Genomic DNA, 20454 nt, shown 5'->3' with positions numbered 1-20454 from the left:
TTATCTTAAAATATTTATTTGCGCAGGCGACTTTTTTTGGCGGTTTTCTGGACTATCGCCAAATATATAAACCTTTATTGCAACCCAATTTACGACCCAATTGTTTTAAAATTTTGTCTACCCCCCCTAATTCAAGAGTCTAGATTCCAAATATGTAAAAAAAAAATATATGTTTGTTCAGAGAAAGTATGTTTTTGTGTCTGATTTCGTAACTTAATTAATAGTTAGCACTAATTAATTAGCATATTTGAGGTCACCCCCAGGAACCATTAAGATTGACACTTAGTTCGTGAAAATCGGATCATTAGAACGAAAGTTATTCAGGGTGATATCTTTTTTTTTTGCGGACTGTACATAAGGGAGAAAATAAATCTTACATTTCCATTATTATAAAAAAGTAGTACAATAAAATCAGGAGAAAATTGAATTTAATTCATTTGGGGACATTATGCCTTTATGTACTTCCAAAAGGGGTTATTGGTGACATTTAATAACCTTCAAAGGAGGATATAGCAGTCAAATACTTCTATTTTAATTCTATAGGAAAGGTTTTTCAAGGAAATTACATTAAGTACAACCTTTAGTATAATTTGCAACAGGCCTTGAAAAATTTATAATTCTATTGGTAGAGAACATTTTTTTCATTTTAATCCCCATTAAAATTTTTTTTTTTCAAAAAATTTCATCAGAACATTTAAATGCACTTTAGATAACTTGGAGTAAAAAAAAAGAAAGTAATTTTTTAGGATCTAAAAAAGTCCAAAACCATTTATTTGTCCTTCAACCCCAGAAACTCAAGTGTGTTCTTGATCTATATGTTAAAAACCCTATCATAAATATTACCTACAATAAAATATAATAACAATATTTAGAGAATGTACACAAATCAACAATACTAATATTGACTCGACGAAATTTTTTTTATTTTTAAACATAAAAAGAATTTATATAAACATTACACAATATGATGACTTGATTATATTTTACATATTTCAACAAGTATAAAATATTTAAGAGTGAAACAAAATGATTTTAATATACAAATTATACCCATTCATTTCATAGTAATTCCTAAAGTATATATAATTTTATATATTTATACAAAATTTACTGCCATTTCTCCCAATCATCTTCATCCTGTAAAGAAAAATACTGATTAGGTTAATGATTTTTATAATGTCTTATATGCTGAATAGTCAGTAGCTCTTCCTAGATTTTGAAAATTTAAGGGCACTTAAGACCCAGAAAATTCGAATTTTGGAGTCCTTTTTTTAAATTTTTTTTTGTAATAAGTGGGTCCCTCTTTTTTATAATTTTCAGTGACAGTATTCTGTTATATGCTTTAAATTTGTCAACACTTGCCTTTCATTTCTTGTACAAATTTTTTTTCATATCTTGCGTACATTTTTTTTTAAAGTAAAAATTGTTCAGTTATTAAAATTTTTTAAAATATAGAATTGCCTATAAATCTTTCTAATGCATCGTATTTTTTGGTTAGAAAATTACGCGTTTTTTTTTTTTTTACACGTGCCCTGAACAATTTTTAGACGTTTTTGTGACATTGCAGTAAACAAGTGTTAAAGCAGAATAGTTACGATTCATTTCAGAACAAAATTCATCAGCAAGATTTATAAAATAAAAAGAGCCTTGATGTCTCAGGGGATAGAGCGCTCGCCTTCCAATAAGGCGAACTGGGTTCGAATTTCAGTCAATACGAACTCCGCATCCGGCTTTCACAGACCACAGTACTGACGTGAAATATCCTCAGTGGTAGACGGATCATGGGTTAGAGTCCCCTTGCCGCCTGGTTAACCGTGGGAGGTTCTTGTGGTCTTCCTCCTTATGTAACACAAATGCGGGTTAGTTCCATCAAAAAGTCCTCCACAAAGGCAAATTTCTCCCAATACTCAATCCATGAGTTCCCTTGCCTTCTGGATTGGGTTCAAGGCTACGGAGTTGAACAGAATAATAGTAGTCGTAAACCCATAAAATTTGGTCGGCTGACTCTTAAACTATTGTACTTGTTATACAGTATATGTATTAAATCCTTATAACAGCTAAACTATTAATTCAATTGCTGTTTTTGGGGGTCTTTTTTTTATTTCAGGATAAAAAAAGTAATAAGAATAAAGACTTTTCACTTGTCTGCATAGCAATGTCAGACATGTAAACGATATAAGAACATGACTGCATAGTTTATAAATACACAAATTTTTTTTTAATATATTAAACCTAATCACTTCGTTTTTGATTCATTCAAATCAGTGAAAAAAATACACCCTAAATATTACTTTGTTAGTTACTTCGTACTGAAGTTAAAAATGTGGAAAAAAAATCAAGTTTAAGGAATTTAATTAATTTATTTGGATAAACAATAAATCAGATTTATTTTTATCCTACTCTTCAATAGAATTTAAAAATAAATCTCTTCAACAAATTCAAATAGATTATTCATAACGAATTAGGCCAGTAAAGAAAAAGAATTATTTTTCTTTTAATTCTCACTTAGATAGCCAGACACCAGTTACTGCAATGTACTTTCAGATTTAAGATTGCTCCATTTAAATAAAATGTTTAAAAATTTAGTTAGTGAGTTTAAATGTTTAGTTAGTTTAAAAATTGAATATTCAAAAATAAAAAAAATCTTAACTTAAAAAAATTATAATACATAAATTAATAAAAAAAGAGAAATTAAAATTATTTGACAAGGTAGATTTTCAAGAATCATCAGAAATATGTTATATTTAAAAAAAATAAATAAATTGCATAAAAAAAAAATCATGTGAAAATTTGTATTAAATAGGCATGAACAAATAATAGATTTTCAGTCATTTCAGAATGTACAAAAGAGGAAATTTAAGGAAATATCCATATTAATGCACTAGCATATTTAGATAAGGAAATGAAGACAATACCTCTTTAGGGTGGTCTTGACTTACATCTTCCACATTTTTCAGATCATTTTCATTAATTTCTAATTCAAAATCTTTTTCCCATTCATCACCTGTACTGGAATCTAAGTCACAAAAATATTCAGAATATTTTTCTTGTATTTCAAAAAAAATTCAAATTTATTTTAGAAGTTATGAAAAAAGTTCTGTGGAGAATTATCATTTTGTCAAAATAAAATTATTACAAATATTTTAATTAGGTCCTTATAATTGCTTCATCAAGCAATCTTGCAGTCCAATGCAAGATTGAAAACATTGAATGTTTCCATGTTTTTTCAGTGATGATAAGAAAATACTTAAAAAAAAAGAGCTACGATTTCTATTGTTAGAGGTTTTTTAAAAATATAACAAATAACAACATAAACGTAAAAAGGAATTATAGTTTAAATAGTATGGATCATGATCAAGTCAAATAAATATATAATAATTGTAAAAAGTAATTACACAAAAAAACTGACTTTACAGTTTTTTTTTATGATATATGTCTAAAAAATTCACAAATATTTAAGAGAAATTGATTGTATATAATTATATATGTAATAATAATTTAAAAATAATATTAAAGAAAGCTACATGTATCTGAATTTTAAAAAGATAACTAACATCATTTTAAGAATAAATTATTAAACGTAAAAAAATAATAAAAATAAATTAACAAAATTACGTAAAGAAAGTAATATTACTTTTTGTTTTACATAAATACACATATATTTCAAACATAATCAATTCACATAACACAATGGGACATAAACAAATACATGGGGTGGATCTGCAAATCGGAAGTTGTTGTGGAGAAATCTTCAGAGGAAGGCATTGGCTCACATTGAGCTGTCTGGCCAACTATGATGATGATGGAGTGGATCTGTGGCTCAAGAATGCAAAACAAAACTGCATAGTGACTAGAAGGCTATACATTTATAAACTCTTGAATTTTATTTAATACTAAGGGGCTTCAACCTTTGTTCATTTCACTCAATAATTTCATGATTGCTTAGTAATCAATTTTGTTTTTTTAAGATAAGCAGATTGTTAAGTTAAAATTAAAAATTATTTGATAAAAGATCCCATTTTTTTATTGTATTAATACAGATTTAATTCAAAGGATTATTTTTCCAACACCAGAATAAAATTTAAACCTAAACATTTTGTTAGCTACTATTTGAACTTCATAACTTTTTTTTTAAGTTGTTTTAGTTTCAGTAACAATAAAGACTCATTAAATATCTGTAGAACTTCAAATAGCTATTTTGCATTCATTATTGTAAATGCATGCATTAACTGAGCACACTTTAACATATAATTTACTATCAAAGTAAATATCTTATAATAAAAAAAAATATACACCTAATTTACTGTATAGTAATTGCAAAACTGAATTTACCATAAAGTGTTGTACAATAAGATAATATAATGATATCACTATAACATTGTAATTACTGTAAATAAATGATTTATAGTTAACTAAAACTTTTATTAATGTTAAGCAGCTGAGAGAGACGAAAATATCCAGACATTCTTTGTTTATTAATGATTGCATCAAGTAATTTCTCTGTCAAAGAGAAATTACTTGATACTAAAGAGTAAAAGGATACTTATTCTTATGACATAGAGAAATATCAACCCATTTTTACTTATCTCACCAATAAATAAAAAAGCTTTGAAATGATAATTGGCTATGACTAAAGCCTTTTAAACAATAAATAAATGTTACAGATATAAAATTATTTTACTACAGTAATAATCATTTAGCAAAAGGAAACTGATGATAGATTTAATATAAAAATTATAAATATTTGAGGTAAACATAAAGAAAAGAACTACATCTGTTTTACAAGCATGCAGTACTCTCAAGCCTATTGTCGTTCTAAGAAAGTGAAGTTTAATAATAATGATTAATACATTAAGAAATTATTTGAACCCATAGACCAGTGATTCTCAACCACTGTGCCGCGGCACTTTTGTGTGCCGCCAAATTCTTAAAATGTGATTTTTATTACGAGTAAAGTTTAAATCAAATGAAAGTATATATATATACATAAAATTTTTTCCACGTTTTAACCGCGTGAACACCTTTGTCGGCGATCGTCTTGTCTTTGAAAATTTAATATAAACGTTGAAATAAGTAGGAAATTTAATGACTATTAAAATTATTAATTAACAATGAAGCAAGCTAAATATTGACTTTCGAACGGAAATAAAAGCTAATCATTAAAGTAAGCTATGCAATTAATAGTTATAAAAGCAAATTAACAAGGGATAACTATCCAAAAAATAAGCTAACAATTAATAATCAGCAAAAAAACTTAACAAGAATTCACAAAAAAATAAGTTAATAACTATAGAAAACAAACTAACAATTAATAGCTAGCAAAAAAAAATATAACTGTTACTAACTAATAAAACTAGTCGAAAGAGATAATTAATCCCTTAATAAACGCGCTTTTGTAGTACATATTATTTTATTTCACATTCAAAATTATTATCACAAACTATTTAACACAGTGTATTATAGGTAAGTAAAAAACTTTTAAAATAATATTTTTCATTGTGTGCCGTCAAATTTCGGAATCGTTAAAAGTGTGCCGCCCCCCAAAAAAGGTTGAGAATCACTGCCACAGACGAATCAAACTATATTAAGAAACAGTTCTTTTTTTCCTCATAAAAAAACACATTCATTTAACAACCACATATAAACTAAAAAAATTAAAGTACGTACCCAAAGCACGTTAGTAATAACCTTGCATAAAAAACACACACAAAAAAAAATCATAATAATTAAATAAATAAAAACCACAAGTAGTATAAACCTCAAATTCAATAACAAAAACTATTCTCCTCAAAAAACAACAACTATCTCTGATGTTCCATAAATTGTTTCTTCTGTTCATGCTTCTGCTAGCCAGATATTTTTTAAATATTTTGACTTTAAAATTGTTCTGCATGTAAAAAGCTGTATTTTAACCTGAATTCTTCTCCACATAGCTAAATAGAGGTTTTCAATGTAATTAGAGAGGGAAATAGTGTTTTGATGAGAAACATTCTCCCAATTTTGCCCATTTCTTAAAATGCCAGTGAATTTCTAGTATCAAAGAAGATTCAATATTTCCTGCAGCTCCATACTATAGTTTCTTATTTATTTAGTGAGCCTTTATGTAAAGAGGGAGTCATTACTATTTCTTCAAAAAATATGCTTAATTAAAGTAATAATATAAAAAAATAAGATGTTGTAAAGATTTAGAAAGTATAATAGCATTAGAGGTTAATTTAGAAATAACTTGATTAATCTATAGTAATATGAAATCTAAAACCTGATTTATATGTGCTTATAAGATTTTATTAAACAAAAAATCACTGAGAAGCTCATAAATAACTTGATTTTTAATAATAGTAAATTTTATTAAGTTAAATTATGCTAATATAGGACTATCTAAATGATTTTTTGAAAAAGTAAAACATTTAACAAGATGTTTTTATAGACTTATTAATAATAAACTGAGATGACAATTTTTACAAATATACATCTGCAATTAGACTTTTATACACTTTTTAATTTTTAAAATAATGATTAAATGTCTCAATAAATGAGAATCATGCACAAATGAAATGGTCAAAGATCAATAACATTTATTGAATTTTAACTATTTTTGATACTCTCTATAACCTTGATGTTAGATAATGAGTAGTGTTTTGAATCTTGTTTAATATGCATAAAAATGTTGATGCAAGATAATCAAAGTATAACTAGAATAAATAAAGATGAGTAGAAAAAAATAGGAGTCAGTAAAATCATGAAAATTTCTTATAGTTAATAATATTTTATTTTCTGCCCATTTCACAAATAGTGTACCTCACTAAATTTATGTACATTAAATTTCTATCAATATTAAGTTTAAAACCAGGAGAAGCAGACATTTAAATATATAAAACAAACTGATTGGGACAAATAAATATTTTAACAAATGATCTGGGGCAAATAATCTAATAGCTATTGTATAGTATAGCAATTAAGCAAAGTATAGTTTCTATACATTAACTTATAAGTTTACTTAACCATTATTTAAATTTAAGAAATTTTAAAAAAAGAGAAAGAAATATACCAATACAAAACATAGGAGTTTATTTTCATAGATATTTTCTAAAGCAGTAAAATTCAATAAAGTATTGAGAAAAAAAAAAAAAAAACCTAAAATACATACAGTAACTGAAAAGAGTAAACAGTACCGAAAAAAAAAACATAAAATAATAATAATTATAAAGGGGAAAATTAAAATTTTCTGACACCCATAGCCAGAAGGATGCATGCAAAAATTTATACTTGAAATATTAACCTTTCCCAAGCGATTCAATGGGAGATGAACGACGACTTCCGTTAGTGCTGTTTGCGGAAGAAGGTTCTGTTTGCACGTTTCTGCTTTCTTCATTCAACAGTGAAGAATTGTGATCTATCTTCCTATTATCCAAATCTGCTGAAGAAATATCAGGTTGTCTAGTCTCTTCATCTTTAAGAATAGTTTGTGAACTATCAGTTTTTATACTTTGAGATGAACATATTTCTGGCCTTGTATCTTTAAGTAATTTGCTTGAAGTAAAATCAGAGTTAACTATTTCTTTGGCAGATTTGCAATTTAATTGGTCTTCACTTTTTTGGTTTTGAGGCAATAAGTTTTTCTCATCATTAAGCTCTTGCTCTGAAAGAGAGTTTAAAAAAAAGAATAGAAATTATAACAATGAAGTAACTGGGAGGATTTGAGTGAACATAAGATAAGAAGAAATTCTGAAATTATTATCTAGGACACAATGCATAGACCAGAATATATAGAGCTCAAAAAAGTTTAACAAAGTTAGGTTAAAAAAAGTTTGAACATTTACAATTCAATTTTTTAAAATAACAAAATCAAACAGTGCCAGTGGAGGAAAATCTGGGTGGGCAATTTTTCTAACGAAGCCCTTTTTTGTATTAAATTTTCTTACAAAAAATAAAGATTCCCAGTGAATTATCAATCTCTCTAAATAGTTTGATATCTATATCTTATAATGCAATAAAAAATATAAAAGAAAATTATCAAAATATATAAAATATACAACCTTTATCCCATTCAATGTCGTCAATGGATATTTGTTCGGCTCTTCTCATCAATTCAGCTCGCTTTGCTTCAGCTTTTCTAAGAAGATGAACCCTGTAAAAGTATCTCTGCCAAAATTCCAAGTGTGACACAGAAGAAGGGACCTAAAGAGAGAGAGAAAAATATCAAAATTATGATATCATAAGCACGTATGAACTATTCATTATTATGGGATATAAATGACATTCGATGGCCCAATATGAGGCATTTGGTTTCAAAACTGGCTTCACCATTTTGTTATTTTTTCATTTCTTAGAGAAAATGTAATATAAAAACAAAATTCAACAGCCTTTAGATTTTTCAAAATTAGTTCAATTAAATATTAATCCTAAAAATTCTTTTGGAGAAAAATTAAAAAATAATTATTTCTCGATTGAGTGACCTTTTGTAAAAGCGTAACATGTTTCAAAGTGTGAATAAACAAGGACAGTTGTAGGATAACCAAAATAATAAACAGTTCTCTAATTTTATGGTTACGTTATTTTTATCTTAATTTCCCTTTTCTTTTTATTATTACTTTTAAAAATATGCAAAAAAAGAATTTTTAGAAGTTTGTAATTCATATTGCAGTGGTCTGTCTAGGTTTTTCTGAGCAGTACCTATTTTGTGAAAATTTAGACATAATTTGTGAAAAATTAAAAATTATATTTAAAAATCCAACACAAGAATATGACAAGAATATGGATTTATCATTTCTTAAGAAATACAAAAATAAAATTTTAAGAAAAAGTATTTTGTGAAACTACCGTTTTTCCTAAAATTAAATTAGTGAAACTACCGTTTTTCCTAAAGTTGAATTTGTGAAGGTACCGCTAAACGGTAGTAAATTCGGTCAAGACAGACCCCTGTATTGCTATCCTTAACAAACAGTGAACAAAAGTTATTACACCTCATTGTAATAAATTCACAGAAAATGATACTAATGACTTTTTTCCAAATTTTATGAAACATGACATTAAGTAATTGCACTTTGTTCATTCTACTTTTGGAAGACATAATAAGGGGGAGGGGAAAAGGGTTTATTTGAAAATATGATGTTACAAAGAGTAACTTAACGGCAAAAAGATGAAAGAAATTGCATGATGCGATTGTTAATGCTATTTTTCAAAGCTCTGGCACCAACTAAAATTAAAAAAACCCCACAGTTTCAAGTACCTTACACTTGAAGCAATTTAAAACTATATATAAATTTATGGAAAGAATTATCTGGGCTTTGGAACTAACAAATAACTTAAATGTTTTAAAAGTTATTAAACTTTTTTAAAAATTGCCAATTTAGGGATATTTTTTATCTAGATTTAAGTTATCATATTCAATGCCTTATTCTCAGTTTTCTCAAATTTTTTATGAGTCCAGGTAATGCAGCAGTAGTTTGTGGAGTAAGTTTTTAAGTATTAAAAGATTATTTATTATTCGACGTTTTGCACCATTTTCATGATAAGTATAGATAGCGCTGATTTTACATAGGCTGAACTTGACCTAATAGTCATGAGTAACAGTTGCAAATTCACAGCAGTTATAAAAATAGCATATTTCTCTCAAAAAAGCCTAATTTCATATTACGACGGAGCTTTCGAAAAACAGCCTTAAACAGAGAGTCCGAGTTGGATAAAAAAAGGCTGTTTCTCTATGAACTTTCAGCTATAGCTTTTTTCTCATATCTAAATGGAAGCACGATTTGTTTTTACTTATTACTTATGAAATACATTTTTTTAAATAAAATTCATCTTGATTTGTTATAAATTAAGTACTTACCAACACAACTTAACAAAAGACTACTTGAAAAGCATGACATATTTTTACAGAGATAAAATATGATTTAGAATTTTAAGTATTGAAAAAATTGCATCTTCCACCTATTTTTTAAAGGTAATAATTTTTTTTTTTCAGGTTTTATTCTTAGATGATCGATCACAAAAGGTAATAATAGATTTCCTTTTCTCTTGCTTTGTAAAATCTATTTTGACAATGCTCTCCCATTCATTTCAACTTATGTGGAAGACACCTTGAATTATGTGTGTTTAGAAAGTCGGTTTCATTTGTTGTTAGTAGATCACATGTAGGTCATGACATCATTCCCTTTTTGTCGTGCATATTTAAGCCTGAATTGAAACTTGTTAAATTGTATTCTTTTTATTGCTTTTCAATTTCTTTGTGAATCAGAGAATTTGCTAGAATACGATATGTCCATATGCAAGACAATATAATTTTGAATAAATTTTATTTTCATAGAACTTGCCTTCAATCTACTTCAGAGTTATTAATTCGTAATAAAATTTTATGGTTAACAGACTGTCAAAAATTGTAAAATATATTGATTTTATTCAAGTTTTTTTTAATTAAAGAAAGTGACGGTATTTGCCTGCAGTAATAAGCGGTTGTTAAGTTGTTGTTTAACACCTAGATATGAACATATTTCCGATTACATAGATTAATTGCTTCTTTACGGACCGGAAGAGTTACACAATATGGTATTCTTCTTTTGAGAACATGAGCATTTTGAGAACATGAGCATTTTGAGAACAAGAGCATTTTCGGAAAATGATACCAAGCTGAGCTTTTAACAATCAATAGTAACAATAGTTTGGTAATACAGTGAACTCTCGCTACTACGATATCCAATACAACAATAACTCCCTCTATTACGATAATGTTCTGTGGTCCCGCCAAACTTGCATATGGATTAATGGTATCCTCCTCTCAATATAACGATATTTTCTGAAGCAGTAAACCTCTGTAAAACGATTTTTTTTTTTCAAATTTCAACATTATTTTCTACATTTTTTTATTGGTTTTCAAATAATGTAAAAAGCCTTTTTGTCATCTTTTGCCATTTTTTTCAATCTTTTCTGATAAAAGGGTCACTGCTGGTTATGATCTTTCACCCCACTGTTATTTCTTTGCACATCAGAGAATGGCTTTTGTATTCAAATTTCATTCCCCCACTGTTGAGGTACTTAGACCACCCTAAGCGCTTCATGTTTTGGGAATTGCCTCCCTCAGTTCTTAAGAAATCACCCTTTCATTTCCTTCATGTTAAAAGGATCGATCATGAGACCACTCCAGTCGATCATGAGTCATAAATGACCACACACATCACAGTAACACCTGAGACCCTGAGAAGGTACTGTTTTTGTAGAAGGTGGGTGGGTGGAGCACGTTTATTGAAATTGAGTAGGAGAAAAAAATGTACACTGACCATAGGTCATCGTTCATCACTGTCACTTAATCCCTAATTTAAACTACACCTGGTAATTTCATGAGCAAGCGCAAATTCTACGATCAGAACTTTTCGCATTTAGTGCTGCTAACATTTTCAGCTTGGTCAGTCTTCAGCGTATTGGATATTTTTTACTAGTGTAATTTAGCATAAGATGGCAGGGAGAAAGCAACTTTCATTTCAAGATAAACTTAACGTTATTAAAGATATTGATGATGGAATGAAGCAGATTGATGCAGCTAGAAAATACGAATTATCTCAATCTACAGTTGCAACGTTTCTAAAGAAAAGAAAACAGATCGGAGATACTGTAAGTTCAAATTTAATTAATCCAAAGCGTAAACGACTAAAAGTCACAACTAATGAAAACATTGATGCTGCCATCTTAAAATGGTTTCAAGAGATGAGAGCAACAAATATCCCGATAAATGGGCCCTTGTTATGCACACAAGCACGTAAATTCGCAGCAATGCTAGGGAACGAAACTTTTAAAGCTAGTAATGGTTGGCTAATGTGTTTTCGGGATCGACATGGAATAACTTTCCAGGAAGTTCACGGAGAGAAAAAATCTGCTCCGATTAACGAAGCAAATGAATGGAAGAAAGAGAAGATGACAGATATTCTTCAAAAGTATAAACCAGAGAACGTTTACAACACAGATGAATCTGGGCTGTTTTTCAATTCCTACCCGATCGAACATTGGCATTTAAGGGTGAAAAATGTTATGGCGGAAAAAAATCAAAGCAAAGATTGACTGTTCTTCTGTGTGCCAATAGCACAGGGACACACAAAATTCAACCTCTTGTTATCGGCAAATCATTGAAGCCGAGGTGCTTCAAGAATGTGAAAAGTCTTCCCGTGGAATATAAAGCCAATAAAAAAGCTTGGATGACTTCTAAGTTTTTTTCTGAATGGTTGTTGAAGTTAGATAAAGAAATGAAAAAGAGGAAGAAAGAAATTGCTTTATTAATTGATAACTGCACCACTCACAACTCAATTCCAAAACTACACAATGTCGAAATTGTTTATTTCCCGGCCAACTGCACTTCGATTTTGCAGCCCCTCGACATGGGCATAATTAAGTGTTTCAAAGGATACTACAGGAAGCGTTTGGTTGAATCGATACTGGTCAACATCGAAAATAAAGTAGAAGACCCTTTTAAAACTGTGAATGTTAAGGACGCATGTGATATTATTGCTGGTAGTTGGTGGGAGGTAACAGAAAAAACCATTCAAAATTGTTGGAAAAAGGCCGGTTTATGTGTCTTTGAAGATAAAATTGTTTCTAATAGTGAAGAAAATTCCATAGACAGTGATCTTTCAGATGATCAAGAATTTGTTTTGAATCTTCANAAGTATCATTAATTTGTTTTTTCTTATTTGTATCAGTTTTACTAATTATCATCTAAATGCTTTGTAAAGATTTTTTAAATAATGCAAATTGTGCTTTGTTAAATTACATATTAATTGAATGTTGAAACATTGCAATGCCGGGCGGCATGTTCGCGCATGTGCGACTGCCGCGCCACCCCTGTGTGAAAGATTTATATATACCTTGAGAACTTCTTAAATGGCGGACGTAGTCCGTGTGTCTTGAAAAATAAAGTACTACAGTCCATTGAAGACCAGTGTTCTTCTTATTTACGAAATAAACCTTGAGCTATCGATTAGAGTGACCACAAACAACCGTAATAAATACTTTGCAAATTAATTTTTTCGATAATATGTCAATATATTTATAGTTAATGAATATATAACATTAAATTTCAAAAACTCTTATTGCGACCCAGAATTATGTGGGCTCTCGATATAACAATATATCCCTCTACAACAATATTCTTATTTGGTCCGCAAAATATTGTTGTAGCGAGGTTTTACTGTATTAAAGTGTTCTGAGAATGGAAAGAAAACTTACAAGCTTGTCATAAAGAGCTCTTGTGTCTGAACAAGACATGATTATTTCTGTCATTTCTTCTTGATATTCAGTGCAATCAAAGGACTCCAACCAATTTTCATACATTTCAGGAGGACCTTCAGGCTCATGACAAAAAGTTCTAGGATCAGTTCTAATCCTGAAGAGCTGTGTCTAACAAAATGTAATTGCATCCGTAATTTTAGAGACAAATAAAATATAACAGCATAAAAATTTATGCAGATCAGAATCTAACTATTGCAACAAAACAATGATTGAGAAAATAAATAAATTAAATATATATAACCTTATTAGTTTGTTGAAATAAGGTCAATTAAAAAATCAGGGAGGCCTTATTTTAATTCCTAATAAAAGTTTTAAATGTGCACTTCTAAAGATTTTTTTAGGTAGACATTCCATAATATTATATGACTGTAACTTTTAATGGAAGAAATTTAATGCTTTTTACACTACTCTTTGTCCATTAAGATAAAATATTAATAAAGAGTAGTAGCGATAAAAGAAGCAGTAGTTTCCCCCCCCCCAAATGTTTGGAAATTAAGATTAAAATGAGCAATTTCCAGCAATTTATTGGTATAAGTTAAAATTTTGAGCCCAAATATTCATTTTCAAAATGTTCTTAAAAGGAAAAATAATATTTTACTTTTCCCTCTAAAACTATAAAAAATATACTGAACAAAATATATACTTGAAAAGTGGCATTCTTCTTTAAATTTACATACTAAAAATACATAAATGAAGACCAAAGGGAAAGAATGGATTATGTAAATTTTTTTCTAAACAATAAGATCACCATATGTTGCATTTTGAGGATTTTTAAGTTTTGACAAATTAATAGCGTGGGAAATCTGTTCTCCCTGAGAGTTATTACACAGTGAAGATAAGCCATGCTAGAAAAAAAAAAGACTTCCTGATTGACTTGAAATTCGTTTTTCTGAGAATCAGCTTTCATGGACATAAAACGTTCTTCCCACTTGATCTTCAAATTTAATTAAATCATCAATTAGTCATGCACATAGAAATAAGTTCACCGATTTTAATGTTTCACACGCAAATGGAGTTAGGAGTTATTTTATGCATAACTATAAACATAAAAATATACTACTTAATTGGTTATGAGGTAAATATTATGATTTTGAAATCAAGATGATTGATTTTTATATAGATCACTGTGATATTGTGTATTAAAGATCGGAATTTTGTATTACATATGCGTTCTGTTTCACACTTTTAATTTTTAATGCGTCTGTAAATAAAAAAATATTTCATTCTCTTTATTTTTCTATCAATGTGTAAAATATCACTTTGAGTACAATAATATTTCAGAAAGCAATAATTACTAGATTCTTTATTACCAGAACCTAACTCTTTCCCCCCTTTTTTATAAAATTAAAAATCATTTCAGAATTACGCTAAAACCATTTTAATATCTGTGTAAAATAGACATGAAAACTTACTTCATCTTTTATCTGAAACAAACCATTTCAAATAAATAAAATTGAAATAACAATAATAAAATTAAAAAAACTTCAGTGAAAATTATAATAGCAATTTTAAAACACGTCTGTAGGTGTCATAGAGAAAAGTGCACCATATTATGCTGAAAGAATAATTACTTCAACTAATACTTGCTTTTTTACAAACCAAATTTAACAATATTCTAAATTTACCAAAGAAGTTGTTTAGTAATTGGCTTAATGTTAATAGCCTAAATAAACCTTATTAATATATATATAACTTAGATTTAACAGGGAATTTTTTTTAAATGTTTAAAAATTTTTTAATTGAAAGAGCCAAGAAAAAAAAAGTTAAAACAATATGACTGTTTGGGGATATTTCATTCCTGAATTCCATTCAAAAATCACCTTTCTAGTTCGAGATGCAAATAAAACGTATAAATAACCACAAATCTTAACATGAGTCGCAACAAAGCTATTTTTAACAGAACATGTTGCTAAGCAAAGCATTAAATAGATTTTATATGTACTCTAACTCATGTGTCTTAGTGCATATTTCTGACCAAATGCTTGCAAAATGCATAATCTGAAAGTGATGAAAAGAAAACTACTGCCATCAGACAAATGGAGCACGTTGAGAAAGTGCAAGCTTTTGTGGAATGAAGACATCTTATTGTGTGCTTTAATACATATGCTGTATGACGGATCATTTGAGAGACTCGCTCACAAAAATGTTATTATAATATGTTTAAATAAAAATTAATAAAACGTAAGCAGTCTTTAAACATTTTCTAGTTCATTTTTGAACTTTATATTCTTTATCTTTTGTGATTTTGGCTGACTCGGTTGTTGTCTTGGTTCCTACTTACTTGTTATAAATGAGTTTGAAATTAATTCTTATTCCAACCCTTAAATTTAGTTTTAAATTAGCTGCACATCATTCATTGCATAGAAGCTAAACACAAAGAATCAAATTAAAATATGTTTTCAAAAATAATTCAAGTAAAGACTATGTTTCTGTATATCTTTTAAATTCCTATTTATTTTTTCTTTCAATTCTTTAACTGAATTTAAAATCTGCTGCATGTCATTCAATATAGATGAGTTAAAAAAATAAAATTCAATTTTTAACACTGCTGCTAAAGTGTTTAAAGAGAGGAGTGTATATTTTCAAATATAGTATTTTTTAAATAGTATTTCAATTAGTATTTAATTTTTTCTTTAACTTTTGAATTCAATATTTCAATTGATGCATTCTCTTCCATTTATGAAAGTTCAACAATAAGAACCAAATTAAAAATTTTAAAACACTTTAGCAACGTTTTAAGAAAAGCATTTTTTGTAGATTTTTTAAAGTACTTCCATTAAGATTTAATTTATACAATTTAGTGATCTATACCATAAAAAAACTTAAGATTCCACCTTTATTAATTAAAAAAAGTGCAGTTATTATAATTTAATTTTGATTCCATTTCTTCAGACTTAATTTCAAATTAAAATCATATTATTTAAAACATGAATATTCATAATCCTACCTGCCACCAATCCATAAGAACAGGTTCAGAATCCTTAATGATCATGAGTTCACTTTCTTCTAATTCTTTTGGAGGAGCAAATACATCTGTTATTGTTTCAAGAACAGTAGTGAATGATTGACGAGCTTTATCAGCAACTGCCTCAGCAGTGTCAACCTGAAGAAATTTTTTCATACAATTGCAACAATACATTTAAAGCTTTAAGCAATATTAATGTGATGCCACAATTGGCATTACATATTTATTACCTATCTTTTAAAAATATCTTTCATTACTTAAGCTGATTTTTATTAATAGAAGAATTATATTTAAAATAAATCAAAGACTTAATCTTTTAAAACGAACATAAAATATTTTTTTCTTCTCTTCTAGACCAATGTAACTGATACTTTTTTTATTTATTTCATTACTAATGCAGACTTATAAATTCTCTGTCGCCTCTAATTGAAAACAAAAATCTATTTACAACTTTTTATTCTAAATTTCCAACGGCTAAATGTTTCGATTGCATGGTTGTAATAATTCTCATAAATTTGTTGGCGACTCGTGATCGCCAAGGTGTTCTTTTAAACCCAATATTGATATGCTGGTTGGCTTTGTTTTGGCTATGGTATATTATGATAAATCGCCAATTTTGGATCTCCTACCCATACTTTCTATGTCCGTTACGAATAATTATATTCACTTTTAATTACAAAATTTGTGGAGGCAGGGAGCCCTTTGGGGCCTCCCCAGTCTCAATTTCTAACCGTCAGAAATGATATTCTGGCTTTATGATCTCTTAATAGAGAGTATTGATTTCATCCCTTTGAGGGATTTCATATTTCTGTTTTGGATACAGAAATGGCCATTATCTGTCACCAATGATGCTTAATAAAATAAATTCATGTTAACGAGTTATATATATTGTTTCCTGGAGACTTAATTGTTTAATTCATTCATTATTGGCCTAAATGAACAATCATGAATTCCACTATACAATTATTGGCGGCTACTGACGGAGAAACAAACCTCCGTCATAATTAATAACACAAGAAATGAAAGTCAGTTGAAAAATAATTTTAAAATTTGAAGTTATAAGAATTTTATTCTATAAAACAATGTAACAGAGACATTAAAACAGATTAAAAATTTGACTGAATAATTTAAGGTAGGATTAGCCAAAACCTTCAGTGCATTGGATGATTACAAGTGACATTTCAGACATTATAAGAAGTTATTATTCCTTGCTTAATTTTAATAAAATGTATTGCTGTAGTATATCAAAATAATTGGGTTATCATAATGTTATCTACCAAGAGTAGTTCATATTAATGTAGTTTATAAATAAAATAACAAAGTGCCTGAATTGTATACATGATATCTGCTACATTTAAGATTTTCAAATTCATGATTTTCCCATGATTAATTCAAAGAATTTTTCATGACTTAACGAAGTTACTATCCTTTCTGACAAAAACACAACAATAAATTTAAAAAAGCATTATAATATCATCATTTAAATCATAGGTATAACTAAAATTAAAATAAAATAGCTGGGGGAAAAAATACAAAAGCAAATAATTTTTTTCCCTTTTTTTCTGCAGAATTATATTCTAAAGATATTTTCTTGTTCATCCGAAATAAAAGAAATACTCCTGATTTTTCTGTTTCTCATTTTGGAATAAAAAAAATTTGCAAATGATTGGCTTGCTTCAGGTAGAATTTTAAATTAATAAAATAAAAAAAAATAATAATAACAAAAATTCTGCAATCACAAAAATACTCCTGATTTTTCTGTTCCTCATTTTGGAATAAAAAAAATTTGCAAATGATTGGCTTGCTTCAGGTAGAATTTTAAATTGATAAAATAAAAAAAAATAATAATAACAAAAATCCTGCAATCACAAAAGTTTAAAAGATAATTCACTCTAGAAATGATGTTTTTTTCTTTAATTTTTTGAAAGAACACCAGAATTTTTAAAGAACAAGATAAAAACATTTTATATTTTAATAAAATATGACACTGAGTGGGGATTTTGTTACAAATTCAGATAGAGGGGGGGGGAGTAAATTCCATTTTAAAAATCAGATTTTTCAACGATCTAAATCCATGATTTTTTTTAACAAAAATAGTTAAAATCATGACAAATTTTGTTCAATAAAGAAATTCATGACTTTTGTTATATTTAAAAATTATGTTATTTATTTATTCAGTGTNATTCAGATATTCGGAATACCATGAAATTGGGAGGAGGGGTTAAATTTAATTCATTTTAAAAATGAGATTTTTCGGCGATCTAAATCCATGATTTTTTTTTAAATAATTAAAATCAAGTAATAAAATGAAAAATAGTTAAAATCATGACAAATTTTGTTCAATAAAGAAATTCATGACTTTCCAGGTGCGCAGATACCTTGCGTATAGCTCATCTTTATGAATTACTGCATCATTTAACGGAATTTTTAAAAAATAACAGCCAGATTTAGAAGGATCCATTGTATAGGATCTTTTGGCATGATATTGGAATAAAAAAAGGTAAACTCACAGTTAGCTTGCCTTTGATAATTGCAGCTGTAGAAGAAACTGCAGCTACAGCATCTGTCTGCACAACCTGACCAAACTCTGTAAGATCTCTCTTCATAAACTCCAAAGCTGTGCTAGACTAAAAAAGATTCCTTATTACTTTCTAACACATTACTAACAAAATGCTGATTATGCTAAAAACTCTTTTTTAATTAATTAGCAGCTTTTTAAATTATAAACAATTAATGTTAATAATGCATTCCTATATAACATTTAAATGTTAACTTTGAAAGCGTATTATTTTGTAAAATTAATCATTTAGTAAATATTGATCTAATCATTGTGTGAATAATCAATAAATAATATGACACACAGATTTTCAAGACGATTTATCATAATTGTTTTTGAAAAGTACTATTAGATTTTTAAGTAACAAGATGGGTAAGGAAGCACATATTTGAAAATTTAAAATAACAAATAAAGCAATAATACCTAAGGTTATCAATCAATAGAACACAATAAGTAGAGCTATGAGCAACAGAAGTAATTGGTTTAAGAAACATAGTAAAATTTAATGACAAAAGATAAAGAACTGAAAATATTCCTTTAAGAGCAGAATATTTCTTCAAGAAAAATATTGCACTGTCATTCAAGTAAAATTTTGCATGTTGTTATAAATTTAAACATAAAAGCAATAATTTTTTTAGAAATTTTAATGGTTAATTATAACGATTATTTTTTAAAATTTCTAATAAGTTCAGAATTATGTTTTAAACTTTTATTATTAATCAGAAAAAAATTATTGACTTCAAAAATTATTACTTTAGAAATAATTACTGAGAAAAGAATATGATGAAAGATTTTTTAGAAATGACCATCAAACAATAAATGCGTTACTGTTAGTAGTTTTAGAGAGTTATTACTAACGACAAGAAAATATTTCTAAAAATTACTCTGACTAAACAAATCCCGTGAATTAGATTTAAAATAATATATTTTTTATTGTTCAACAGAAGGCATGTTAACGTACGTAATATAAAGGAAATATTATATGCAATAAATTAATAACAAATAAGACAACATACAAAACAAGTTCAACAACATATCACAACAAAAATTACCGATAGATATGTGCTACAGAAACAAATGGTTAGAAAACAATACAAAATCAACTAGTTATAAAACAAAGACAAAAATAGAAACAGGCTATAAATAGGTATATAAAACATAGGACAACCCGCCGTTGAGCGCGGAATAAAAACATTATATACATTAAATTTGGTGTAAAAGGTGATATACACAACTAACTTTTTCTTTCGCAGTTTGTAGCCAACTCGGCCATGAACCCCACCAAGAACCACCGTTTGCTTCGTTGTTATTTTCTTCATCTCTACTAAAATATAAACATTAAAATCAAAAATTTTCTTAGATCATTGAAATAAAAAAGTAAACATTTTTATATTTAAATACAAACAATACTTACTTTCCTTCTTCCATATTGTCGATTGCCAATGTAGAATTTTCTACTTTTTTAAGTTTGTTATTGTTGTTGTTGACGATCCACCAGAGAGATCATTTTAATTTACTTAATGTTGCCAAAGAAGAACTTTTATTATGTTATTTTCTAAAAACATCGAGTTCACCGTTCGTGTATTATTTCATAAGATACGACAAAAAGCTAACCACGAGTTGCTCTAGTTTATTTCATCAAGGTTAATTATTTAATTTT

General features: G+C 27.8%; 1 protein-coding gene across 2 annotated transcripts; it reads right to left on the bottom strand.

Annotated features, from left to right (window-relative positions):
• Window positions 1–901: 901 nt before the first annotated feature.
• LOC107452010 (BSD domain-containing protein 1) lies at window positions 902–20363 on the bottom strand. Of its 2 annotated transcripts, none has more exons than XM_016068282.4 (9): window positions 20209–20363; window positions 20034–20118; window positions 18748–18864; window positions 16220–16375; window positions 13210–13380; window positions 8037–8178; window positions 7280–7639; window positions 2916–3016; window positions 902–1137 (listed from the first exon to the last, which is right to left on the bottom strand). In XM_016068282.4, the coding sequence occupies exons 1-9, from the start codon at window positions 20220–20222 to the stop codon at window positions 1108–1110; spliced, it is 1176 nt and encodes a 391-aa protein (XP_015923768.2). In that variant the 5' UTR covers window positions 20223–20363; the 3' UTR covers window positions 902–1107. The 2 variants fall into 2 exon arrangements, with proteins under 2 accessions (XP_015923768.2, XP_015923769.2); XM_016068283.4 differs by having other exon boundaries at window positions 20034–20115; window positions 20209–20314.
• Window positions 20364–20454: the final 91 nt, after the last annotated feature.

Source organism: Parasteatoda tepidariorum, chromosome 4, assembly GCF_043381705.1.
Source record: "Parasteatoda tepidariorum isolate YZ-2023 chromosome 4, CAS_Ptep_4.0, whole genome shotgun sequence".
Lineage (NCBI taxonomy): Eukaryota > Metazoa > Arthropoda > Arachnida > Araneae > Theridiidae > Parasteatoda > Parasteatoda tepidariorum.
Note: the sequence above shows the minus strand (reverse complement) of the source record. Positions and strands in the feature narration are given on the sequence as shown.

Coding starts and splice junctions, on each gene's coding strand:
- LOC107452010 (XM_016068282.4), bottom strand. Junction 16,376..18,747: donor TTATCAAAGGCAAGCTAACT/GTGAGTTTACCT, acceptor AAATTTCTTCAG/GTTGACACTGCTGAGGCAGT. Junction 7,640..8,036: donor CGACATTGAATGGGATAAAG/GTTGTATATTTT, acceptor ACTCTCTTTCAG/AGCAAGAGCTTAATGATGAG.